This window comes from Echinops telfairi, unplaced genomic scaffold (assembly GCF_000313985.2).
Source record: "Echinops telfairi isolate 266 unplaced genomic scaffold, ASM31398v2 ScPeMD7_3;HRSCAF=10, whole genome shotgun sequence".
NCBI classification, from domain to species: Eukaryota; Metazoa; Chordata; class Mammalia; order Afrosoricida; family Tenrecidae; genus Echinops; species Echinops telfairi.
Genome location: NW_022103899.1, coordinates 5,291,518 through 5,304,407, shown reverse-complemented (window position 1 = coordinate 5,304,407; position 12,890 = coordinate 5,291,518). Strand labels below are relative to the sequence as shown.

General features: G+C 42.8%; 1 protein-coding gene across 6 annotated transcripts in view; it reads left to right on the top strand.

Moving 5' to 3' along the window:
- The window catches only part of ZNF385B (zinc finger protein 385B), a 402,950-nt gene that overhangs the window by 367,708 nt on the left and 22,352 nt on the right, over positions 1-12,890 (top strand). For all 6 annotated transcript variants that reach the window (XM_004701466.4, XM_045297022.1, XM_030887232.2 and 3 more), the window contains one exon: positions 1,771-1,933. In XM_004701466.4, coding sequence (XP_004701523.3) covers positions 1,771-1,933 — 163 coding nt within the window. The remainder of the gene's footprint in view (positions 1-1,770; positions 1,934-12,890) is intronic.

Sequence of the window (12,890 nt, the reverse complement as noted above, 5' to 3'; positions counted from 1 at the left end):
GGGGAGCGGGGAGGGAGGGGAAAATGAGGACCTAGTATTCGGGGTTTAAGTGGAGAGAAAATGTTTTGAGAATGATGTACAAATGCGCTTTACACAATTGATGTGTGTATGGATTGCAATAACAGTTGTGTGAGCCCCTAATAAAATGTTTAAAAAATATATAGTTTTTAGAGTGAAACCTGTGGTATCCAAAGGGGCTTGTTTTTCCAGGTCTCAAAAGTGTTCTCACTGCTCAATCTTTCTTTATTAGTAGAAAATAAGTTTTACTTCTCTAACAGGTTTCTACCATACAAGGTTCTGACTTTTAAAGATTTCATTGTATTATTTTAGAAATTCTTCTTAAAAACTCAATTTATATGCTAAGTATAGTGCCTCCTTCACCATTATAGCTAAACGAATACACGTGCCATATCATATGTATTTCATTAAGAATGTGTGCTTATTTTTTCAGGACGTATTTAAAATAAAGTGAATGTGCTTAGATTCATTTGTTAATGTGTACATTAACCACCAGGCATCAAAAAGATAGGAACCTTGCTCAAGGCAAAGAGAGACTTTCCATATGTCAACACGGGGTTCAATAAGTCATTGAAATGTTTCTTGGTTGCCTGTTATCTGTTTTTGTCTCTTAGAGGTTTTTGAGTCACTTTTCTACATATTTTTCTTCTTTGTGACATAGTTTTGAAGTCACATTTTCACTGCAGTTATGCCATGTGTACATGAATTGAACATTAATGGCTCTGACTCCAGAGCCACATGTAAGATCTCAAACAAGGATTGTCCCTGCCTCCTTTGTAGGTTGTAATACCTATTCTTGGAGCGAGGATGATCAAATGGCCTGGGAGGAGCATGTGCTATCTGAAAATGCTGTGCGATGTCCCCCATTGCGCTCACTGCCATTGAGTCCACTCTGACGTGGGCCCTACAAGACAGGGGAGAACTGCCGCTTGGGCTTCCGAGACTGGAACTCCTGACCATGGTAGATAGCCTCCTCTTCCTCCCGCTGAGTGGTAGTGTTTGCAAACTGCTGACCTTTGGTTAGTACCCCAACATGTACCCTCTACATTGCCAAGGCTCCTGTAATCAGTAGCATCTACTAAAGGGGCCCTGGTGTGCAAGGGTTAAGCGCTCAGCTGCTAACCAGAAACGTTGATGGTTGAAACCTCCCTAGCCTCTCGCAGCAGAAACAACCTGGTGATTTGCTTCTGTAGAGATTTCAGTCTGGGAAACCCCTGGGCCAGTCGTTCTTTGTCATAAGGGTTGCTGGCAGTCAACTTGATGGCACACAACCATGACTTTAGCAGTTCATTTGGTCTCTGAGCAGAGTCCAGAAGAAAGTAGAGATGGGATAGACAGGTTTGGACTAAAGAGAGAAAAAAAAAAAGGAATGTTTACAAAAAGTTATGCTCTGCTAGGACATTCAAGAAGCTTGCTGCCAGCCTGTCTGGAGTCCCTGAAGGTGAACGTTTACCAAGTAACACTAAGTGGTGGGAAGGCACTGAGGTGAAAGCCCACCTTTGTGACAATTTTGCCCAAGTCCTGTTGTCCACTTGTGTGATGTATGGTTTTCAGCGATGCGGGTGCCCTGTGTTACAGGTGGTTTCACTATGCTAAAACCTCTACTGCTTGATGCAATGCCGATGCAGAGTCGAGGGCTGAGTTGCAAATGTCTGTGGTGCCTAAGATTGAATGTATTCTTTTTCCTGCATGATCACCCATTGTGATGTTTGTAAGTAGCAAAAAATGAGCCTGATTTGTTCTCCTTTGTAGAGCCAGGCCGAGGCCCACTACAAAGGAAGTAAACATGCCAAGAAGGTCAAAGCACTAGAGGCAACGAAAAATAAACCCAAAATGGTTTCTTCCAAGGACAGCGCAAAGGCTAATCCCAGCTGCTCCATCACTCCCACCACAGGCACCAGCTCTGACAAATCAGGTCAATGACACTTTTTGTTCTTTACATTCTTGATGTGCCTCCTGTCCCCTTGCCCTGACCCCGCCCCCACCCCACCCCCATAGGGGTTGCATGGTACTCTCCATGATTTGTTTTTGTAATATTAATATGTTTCCTTCACAGGAAGTGCGTTGCGTGTGCACAGAATCTAAGCATTTGATCTATTACCATTCTGTGTTGTTAAATATATGCATTTAAGTGTATGTGTGTGTGTGCAAATACAGATGGGTGTATAGAAGTATATATGCAAATAGAATGAGAAGCTCCTTGGTCATATGCATCTAAAGATCAGAAAATGTAAGATCTAAAGCACAGAATGAAATTTCATTCCTATCCCTTTCATTTTTGCTTTTTTCTGGATCCTTTCTCGGTAAAGGAATTCCTACGTTTGTGTACTGATAGGCATTTTTATATTTCCTTGCCCTGGGTAGGGGGAGGGCAGGACAGAAGGGTAGGAGTTTTTTGAGAGAAAGACATTACTAAATGAATGAGGGGCTGTGTCCTATAATAAAAGATTTTTATTTCGAAGGACCATGGTAAAGGGCTGCCCTGGCGGTTTGTGGAGCTGTGATCATTGTGAGAACAGATCACATCTTTCTCCTGCGGAGTGGCTGGTGGGTTCCCAGAAACTGATCTTTCAGTAAGCAGACAAGTGTAGCAGTGTTGTACTCCACAGGGTTTCCAATGGCTGTGCTCTTAGGAAGGAGATGCACAACCCTTTCTTCCAAGGTGGCGAGGGGTAGGCTTAAACTGCCAACCTTGGATTGGTATCATCAGAGACTCCCAGTAGGACTGAAGTGGTCTTAAGTTCTTCATTCTCTGAGTCCTATTCGTTCCCGCAAAGTGGCTGTGGTCATAGTATTAACCTCAAGCACCTTGTTATTATCCAACTAGGACAGGAAAAAATAGAAATTACATGTATTTTCGAGTCACATAGCTCTCCTATGTTTTACACAAGATATGAATAGATTATTTGGGAACTTGTTTTCTTGGGCCATTAAAATGACTTCTTTGCATCTCCCATGGTTTATATAAATATTAATACTGTGGAAGCATTTGTATTTGCTTTATCGCAAAAGCCATGGCAAAGTTATTGAAATATAGCACTCTTTAACAAGAAAGTAGCTTGCATTTGCTAACTAGATGTGTGTTCTTTGATCACGTCTACTGAATAACAGCTGCGAAATAAGAGTTTCCGAGTTTCCGTACAATGGATAGAATTTTCAAGTTGGAAAATTAGAAGCTTCGTTCGGGTGGTAAATCTGGACTAACCAATGTCATGCATAGCCTTGTGTTACCCAAAACCAGAAACCAAACTCACTGCCATTGAGTGGATGCTGACTCACAGCAACCCCTACTCCCCCACCTCCCCCAGAAAATAGCCTGTAACTATTTTCTGGAGAAAAAAAGCCTAGTCTTTCTCCCACGGAGTTGCTGCTAGTGGTTTCAAACTACTGACTTTGCAGATCACAGCCAAAGGCATAACCATTACACCACCAGGGCTCCTTTGGTGCTTCCTACCTATTTTTAAACCCTTCAAAAGATCCCACAGTCTTGTCAGAGTCAGAGATCTTTGTTGCTAAGTCCCTTCATTTCACCTTAAAGCCTGTTTTAGAAGAATAACAGACATGAGAACTGGCCCGTCAGACATGATGCAGGCAGGAGAGAAGGAGAATGAGCATGGGAACATGAATAGGGTACTTCAGGGAAACATAGGTGACAGAAATGTTTTCTTTCAGATAACATTGCACCTAAGGAATCAGCCAAAAATTGGGGTAAATGGTCACCGTAAAAAAATCCTGGCTGATTGGCAATTCTTAAGGAGACTGAAATTCTCTAGCATGGTCTTTCTTCTGGGTGGAGACAGCTTGTCCCCTGGGCTTAACCCGTATCCATGTGATTATTAGGAATTTGAATGAAAAGTTAAAATGCTTGTTAATCCACGGCTCAGCTGCCAGATTTAAAATATCCAGGCATTCACAGTATCCACAGAATTGACACATTCGACTTCCACGCCCATGTTTTAGCATCAGTAACTCACCAACAGATTCCCGTTCGTTGAAGGGAGTTAATAATTAAGTGTTAAGGAAGGTTGTTCCTCCGGGAGCAGCATCCCGGGATTCGATGCACATCAGTCAGGGCGAAGCATGATTTCAGAGGACCTGACCAGGAGCATGTGACTCACAGATGACCTCTTTCCGCTTCTTGAGGGCGCAAACTGTTCTAATAATTAGTCTCACCTCCCAAGAGCGAGGGAAGCCTTCTTTACTTATCAAGTTGGCTCTTGGGACAACCATTTCTCCCTCTCGTGTTGCTTTTGCAGCTATCGTTTGATGGGTGATGTACCCTGGCCTGTGTAATACCAAAGAGACTTATTATAATAGACCCAGTCATACATACACATCTAGGGTATCGTGTTGAGGTTCTTTATTTGTTTCCTCTCAGGTCAGTAAGCAAACGGAGTTTAAACTACAATAGCAAGAATTTCAGTTATTGTAAGAAGCTCTGATTCCTCCCGTGGAAACAAACAAATACATTTAATTAAAGGCATTGGAGTAAGAATGTTGGCCCTGCTGACTTTTCAGAAGGCTAGGTTAGAATTAAATGTAAAATCTAAAGGAATATCACCTTAGCATCTGTCCCAACTCTGTAATGAGGTGGCAGAGAGAGTTGAAAACATGGTGGGAGGGAGGAGAAATGTGCTTTAGGAGAATTGGGGTCAAAACACAGCAAGCATCAGGCAGCTTCAGGAAGACGACTAGAACATAGTGGCCAGGCACGCTACTGCATTTTCCCCTGGAGTTCAAGTGTCATATTGCAATATGACAGCACTCTTCCTTGTGAAAATACGTCCCATACATCAAACTGAAGGCTCTATTCTGACAGCTTTTAACAATAAATAACATGCAGTGGCTAAAACACTCAGCTGCTAACCCAAAGGTCGACAGTTTGAACCAACCAGGTTAAAAAATGAGGAGTCTTCAAAAAGCCTTATTTTCATGAAAATAAGAAAAATATTTTGATAATTAACCATATGTCCAGGTGTTAGTAATGATTTGTTAAAATTTACTCAGATATCAAGATGGAGAACATTTATATCTGAATACTCACACGTAAAGCTAATTAGAGCTAAACAGTTCCTAACTAGTTGCAGTCTAAGCCAATAAAAAGCAGATGGACTGATTTCACGATGCTACCCATACATTATAAGTGCAAGTAAGGGCCAAGATGATTAAGAGTCTGCGTAAATGTAACAATAGGATTCATTTACAAAATTGAGTCGCATATTTGTTTTGTCATGGATAAATTCCATTTTATTTTAAGTATATTTTTCTTCTCTTCCTGTCTTTCATTTTCTTTCCTTTCCATTTCTTGTTTCATTTCTCGTGCTACATAGTTGTTTTTATAAGACCCTTACAATAACCCTGTCTGATAGGGCAGACATTAATATCCACCTTTTATTAATTGGTGCAGCAAAGTTGATATCCACTCAACAAATCTATGTTATCTGTAGTCAAAGACTATACGAGATACTCTTATTTGCTAGATACCAGAGTGCACCAATAAACAGAAAGTTGGGGTGGGGACGGGGTGGGGAGGGTTCTGCCCACAAAGAGCTTTCACCTCCTGGTGTGTTTTACCAGGTTGGGTGTTAGGGTTACAAGGACCAGTAACAATACACAGCTGCCACCTTTGAGCAGTTCCTCAATGGACAGCATGTATGACGAGCCCGCCCGGGTTGTAGATCTGGCTGCGTGGCCTGCGTGAGGCAGCACCCAAATCTCACGGAGCACAATAGGGACTTCCTCTGGGTGTCCTCTTCTGTATCCCACCCCTGATTCTCGTTGTCTCTGCCTTAGAGGAGCAAATGCAAAAGATTATTGTAGAATTAGTATGGAGGGCCATGCATTCCCTTTAAAAAACCCTGCTGAGCATGAATACCTTTTTGGTAGAAATTATGGTTGTGAAATGATGAGCTGTTTGGGTTTTGTTTGGTTTTTAATTAGTAATCCTTATTTCCCGTGCAGTATATTGTATGTGGCATTTATGTTGTGATTGAATGAAGCTTTAAGCACCAACAGATCTTTTCAAGGACAAGCCTGAATAAAAACACTCATTTCAACTAAATCGCAAATGACAAATGTTCTCAAAGCTCCAGCTTGACAATTAATGGGCTTCATGCATTTAAAGCCAAATCTACTCACTGCGATTGCGGTTGGTGCTGAGAAAGGACACACAGGGCCAGGATGGCAGAAGGCTGGCTCCCACTGCCTCTTAAAGGGACAGGGATGGGTTATTTTCAACATTGTCTACAGTTCCCATCTCATTTTGAATCCTTCCATCTCAAAGTCACAATTTTGAAAACTGTGGGGCATGGTTTCTTTCACCCCCTACCCATAACCGAAGGAATGTGTCTCCACACGTCATCCTTCTGCATGGAGGCGATCCCACCAGGAGATGAGGCTGATTTACCTGGGGAGATGGCCTTGCAAATTTTTCTGGTCACCCTGTTGCCTTAAATAAGCATATTTTCATTTTTCGTCCAAGGGTTATTTCCGCCAAGAATAAAAATGGAGCCTGCTATCCCGTCCGCTTTATGGGTTGCCCCGCGTGTTTTATGGTTTTCACATGCTGTTACAAATGGGGCCACGCTTTCCAAATGACAACTTGTCATTTCCACCGCCTGTGAGCCAGCCAGGTCTGCAGAAAGGCCTCGCTCCCCTACCCCCTTTCTTTCGATGGCACCAGGACCCTGTACTGTTGAGTAGAAGAAATGATAGTTTTCTGCTCCAGCAACGTCTGTCATTTATAGACAAGCACCATCATAAATTTGGCATACATCTATCCAAATTCAGGAGGTGGAGATTGAGCAACACCTCATAAAATAAGAGATTAACTATATTTATGGCAAACATCTCAAGTCTGAAATTCTGGGGTACAATCATGTAGAACATAAATGAGTCCCATCTGTCAAGAGGGAAGAGACCATTACACCGAGGCTCGTGTTCTCACGAGCTGTGCAATGTATCATTAAGCCTTTCAGAGTTGATTTAAAAACACAACAGCCTTCGTCTTTGCTCCTGCACCTTGAATTTGACAGCAACATCCTGCCAGGCAAGGCTGAAGATCCATAGGCAGTTAAGTGTTTGTCGTTCTCTAGAAACTAACTTTGGAAATGTTTGAGCACCGGAATGTGACTTTGAAAAAATTGCCAAATGCGGTGGTGTTGTGGTTCAGTGCTTGACTGCCACAGGCGAAGGATGTGGTTGTCCGCTCCCTGAAGATGCAGGGCTTTGCAGACCTTCTGGAACCTGCCCGATAGATAGGCTTGCTAAGAGTTGAAATCCACTCAGCGGCAGAGGTCATTTCCTGGGAGTCTCTGTCCTTCTGAAAACTAATTTCCCAATGTTGCTACAATAAAAGTGAACCAAAAGTTAAAACTGATTCACAGTTTGGTGACTGTCTGCTACATTGGGAGCTATTAGGGAATACAACATAAACTAAAATCCCCCAAATCTAAACCTGGTATTCCTTTTTGCTAAGGTTTTCATCTCTATAAAAACACCTCGTCTTCACACCTGCTTGTCTGTCATCGGTATCCCTCTCTTCTGATTACATTTATTGACCACATTTCTGTATTAAAAAAGATATTCGGATATAAAAGAGCTTTTCGTGGACATTGATGGCATTGGTCAATCTACACACAACAATGCCCTCGAGACTCTAACAAAGGTTGTTACTTACATTTTTGTGACATTTCCACTTGTTTGCTTTGAGGAAGAATTTGTGTACGGTGATTTATGTTTCTGGCCTGAGCGGATGATCAAAGAGAGCTACTCATTATCTGCAGATGGTGTGTGCGGGGCACAACGCTAAGCACAACGCTAAGCGCGCCGTGGGATGCTGGGCCCCGTTCTGAAGGTGTTTGCAGGCTCTGTCGTTAGGTGCTGTCAGGTCGAGCCTGACTCACAGCAACCCCGGGTGACAGAGCAGAACTGCACCACTTCCTAGTCTGAGATCTCCCTGGAAGCAGTTCCCAGGTCTCTCACACAGAGCTGCTGGGGGATTTGAACCACCAACTTTCCATTTAGCAGCAGAGCTTTTAGCCATCGTGCCAGCAGGGCTCCTTGTTTTGCCCTCTAGTGCTCAGCATTAAAGCTAACTTGACGTTATAAAGCTCTGCTTATAGGGTTCCCATAGAAACCTGTCCACAGTATCTTCCCCTTGCCTCACTGCGTCCTCTGAGATTCAGGTTCACAGTTACAGACACTGGGCATTGTACTATCTAATAATGGACCGGTGCTCCTATTTCTAGACCAGTTCCATCTCATAGATCTGACTGCAGTGACTAAAGTGGCATTTAACCTTATTGCCCCAAACAAGGGGCCCCAGCCCCATGACGCAGTTGAGCATGTGAAGTGTGGCAATGCTGTTAAGAAACCAAATGGTTAATTTTACTTAATTTTAATTGGCTTGATTTTAAATAGCCAGGTGTGGCTAATGACTGCTGCATTGGACGTCACCTTTGTAGACTGTGGTCCTCGTCTCTCTTTCAGTTCACCGAGGCTCTTAATATTCTGAGCCTTTACTGTCTCATCTCTAAGTAGGAGTGATGCTGTTTGTACACAACAGGGGCATTCTGTGAATCAAATGAGTCATTCTAAAAAAACTTGGCATAATATAAACACCTGTTGGCGATCTTACAGATTTCAGTGTTTGGGTTCTCCTGTAGGTCTTATTTCAGCTGCCCCAACCACCCCCCCCCCTTTTTTTTTCAGGTTCTGTTAGTGAGAAATGGCATCTGCCCCATCGGGTGATCAGCTATCATCATTTACCATTATGTTACACCCAATATACTATATTCTAGAAAACCAGGTCATGAGTGTTAGATTTAATGCAAAAACGACTTTAGCAGTAATAGTAGTAATAATTAAGATGTAGCTGAATGATTAGTATGTGCGTTTGCTGTGTTAAACATTGGATATGCACACTCTTATTTAATGATTCTAGAAATACTCTGGTGGATGCTGGAAAGTCAGGCCTCGGGAGGGTAAATAATGACCCTAAGTCATTCAGCGAGAAAGAACCTGGTGGCCAGCGTCTTCACTGAGCAGCCTTCCCAATCCACACCGCAATGTGTGCCTTTGGGTGCGGGTTCGTGGTCTTCACCACACTTGCTTTTTTGTTACGTCATAGTAATTAGAGGCACTTGCGTTTTCATTCTAGGACTGTCCCAATGGGACATTTAAAGATGTGGAAGGATATTCTTGGTCTTCCTCACATTCCTACCTAATGGAAGAAATGTCATTCCACTCATCCCACTGATGAATGTGTCCTAACTCTGATGTCCCCTGAGACCCCTAGTACTCCATCCGACACACAGTCATCATGTAACGAACAGCTATTAACTGAATGTCACTAAGTGGACCAGAACATGGGGTGCTCTGGTGCCCTTCCTAGAAGCAACAGGGCAAGAAGAACATAGTAGGTGCTTTTTTCCTGGGCTGCAACAGAATGGATGTCCCACCAGTGAACCTTCCGCCTTCTCTATAGCTGTAACTTGGAAAGAAGGAACAGCTCACCTGTGGAGGGAGAAAAGGGGAGGCTCATCCATAGAAGCAGCTCTGCCTGGTGCCCAGGCTGGCACTGGGAGCAAAGGAAAGGGCAAAGGGTATGGTCAAGATGGGGAGGCACCCCTGCCTGACAAGCAGTGCCGGCATTTATGTCTAGGAATCAGGGGACACTTGTCAGCCTGGACATTTTATTTCCAGTTTCTTGCTAAAAAATTTTCCTTGAGTATGAGTTTTGGTGTGTTTCTTACATGATATGAATTACTTAGCCTCTAGGAGAATACACGATCTGCTCGCCTTCAGATATGAAATGAAATATATCCTAGAATTTCTTGACATAATGGAGATTGTTTTATTCCTTGCTGTCAAATAGTGGAACTTCTGCCTGAGTCACAGGATGATTTTTGATCATTTTACTAATAAAACGGCCATGCCTAAGCTAAAATCATTTAACTTTGCTACCATAATTTCTCTTTCCTTAGTTCCATATTAAAAGAAGAAATCATTTTATTCAATGTGGAAATTCATTTCTACTCAGGATTTTGAGTTTAGGAAATGTTACTGTATTTTTCTTTTCGACTAAAATTTTATATAATCCTTTGAATAATTCATATAACATAATGAGTAATATCGAATAAAAGTTTCTTAAGTTCTTTGAAAAAGTATTAGCAAATGTTCTGCTTATATTGCTTATGACATTTTAAATTGAGAGAAACCTTTTGCAAAGCAAATCAAGAACCCCCCAAAAATGATCATTTCATTAGACCTAGTGAATTTCTTTTCCTGGATTTTAAGCCATGGAAATAATACTAAATACAAAGGAAGAAAAATAAAACTTTATGCATGAACGTGCCCATTGTAGTGTTATTTGCATTAATGAAAAATGGAAATAAATCAGCTACTAGGAGATTATTTAAATAAAGTATTTGTACCCAATGGAAAATATGGCACTTTAAAGTAAATTAAAGTTAGCCACGTGGAAAATTCATATCATGTATGAAATTGAAAATCTCCAAAATATGTCAAATCTAAAGTGACAGAAGGTTGTATTCACTTGTGCACGTGCATATGTTCATTGAGCCCCACTGTACACACAGACTGCACGGGGCCCTGGGATACAGCAGTGAGTGGGGTCGGCCTGGCCTGGCCCTCCTGGAAACATGTTATCTGGAAGGACAGATGCCAAACACTTGAGGACCTGAGAATGCAGGGAACCGAGTGGGTGAGAAGTTAGCCAGGAAACGAGGGACCCTGATTTGACGGGAAAGAGGAGAGGAACAGTTCTTCAAAGGACGTTGACATGGTAACGTTGCCCCCACCGAACTAACTGAGGCCAGGGAAGGGCAGTGGGGGCCGAGCAAGAAGACTGACGCTGTTGGCAAGATGACGGAAGCGTGAGGACAGACATGAAGGCGGAATGAAATGGTGAGTCCATCATATGGGCTCTGAACCGCTTCTTCATTCCACGAGGCCCCGGGCTGTGCTTTACGTGCAGAAAGTAACATTGATATTTTCACAAAGAAAATCAATTCTATTGAAATAATCAACAATGTTTCAGTGTGAGATGGTAATGTAGCTAGAATACAATGAATAAGACCTAGCAGTGGGTCTAATACCTACCATAATTCTGCAGTGATACTAGGATACGTGATGTTTCAAACTTTCCGTGACAACTGTAATGTCTAATGAAAATAGCGGCTTTCTTCTGAACACAAAGTTATAGGTAGTTCTAAGACTGCTCTAGTTTGTTGCCTTCGTTCAGAACTGAAGAGAATGAAAAGTTTCTGTAAGAAGTAAACGAAAGTAAAGATTGTTTTTCTTTTGCCATCCCTGTTCCTGAATCCTTTAAATGCACAAACCCCGTGGAGCTCTGCAGATCCCGGGTTATTGATCTTCTCCCTATATGGGGCCTTGACAGCACAGTAGATATGCATGGAGCTGCTAACTGCGACGTGAGCAGTTCGAAACCACCACCCGCTCCTTGGAAGAAAAGGCAGGGCGTTCTACTCCCATAAGCAGTTACAGCCGCAGAAACTCACAGGGGCAGTTCTGCCCTGTCCTAGAGGGTCACCATGGGTTGGCATCAACGCGACGGCATTAGGCTGCGTTTTTTCTCCATATACTACTCTACTTGTATGTTGGTGTTGTTTTTGTTGGTTGCTATCAGGTCCCTTTTGGCTCATGGCAACCCCACGTGTTCAGAGTAGACTGCTCCACGGGGTTTTGAGGCCGTAAGCTTTCAGAAACAGATCTCCAGAACTATCTTCCAAGGTGCTTCACCTCAATCCACCCACCTCTGGCTAATAGTCAAGCACTTAACAGCTGGCACCACTCAGGGATATCATTTTCATAATAACATCTTTCAATCTTTTAATAAGGCTTTATGCCACAGGACACCAGTAGGACTGAAAATAAACTCGTAGCTTTTTGTTTTGTATTTAATTGGGGCTCACAGTTGGCAACTCAAGGAATGCCATATCCAACCAAGTCTTGCTCAATTCGCGTCTGGTCACAGCCATCATTCCCCAAAGCCCTAGCATGACAAGGACCCCTTGGCAAGGCCCTCTGGGAGCCCAGGCCTGGTAAACTAGTGTCCTTCTTAAAAGAAGACTCGCTCTTGCTGTGCTCCACAGACTTACCCCTGCAAGCTATAGGTCTGCAACAGAAAGCTGGCTCTGACAACATAATAACAATGCACCAAATTGAATCTAGGCACCCATGCTAGATTTGAAATGTGAAAATATGATTGGCTCTTAGTAATATTATTTTTCAAGGATGAGCAGCTTGCTTAAAGCTGGGCTGTCCAGCCCCTGGCTACCACCCCCTTGTCCTGAATCTAGTTAGGTCCATAAGAGAGAGAGCCCAGTGCCTGTATCCTAGAGCAGCCTGAGGCAATAACTGTGCTTGCTGGCAATCATTTTTCTTCCCTGACCAAATGAAGAAAGACTTAGTTCCCTCCACAGCTCCCAGGCTGACTTTTCCATTGCCAGCCTGCACCTGCCCCTCCTGGAGTGTCAAAGTCTCACCAGTTGTGACTAACTTCTACTTCTATCAAGGAAGCAGGGCAAGGAAGAGCAGAATGCAAATGCCTTTCTGGTACCTGGTGGAATCAGTGTTTCCTCCGCAAAGGACCATTCATTTAGAAGAAAAAGAGCCTCCTCCTCATTCCACCCTGAAAATTAGTTTTTAATCATACTCCTGGCTTTTAAATCTCTACTGGACCTACTCCCTGAGGGGCTTGATTTGACTGACATGAGTTACTTATTCTAGTTTCCATAATAAAGCTGCCTCAGAAATAACTGTTTCACAGCTCATGATGACAAATCAGAAGAGGGGCAATTTTTCAACCTGAAGAAGTCGAAATATGA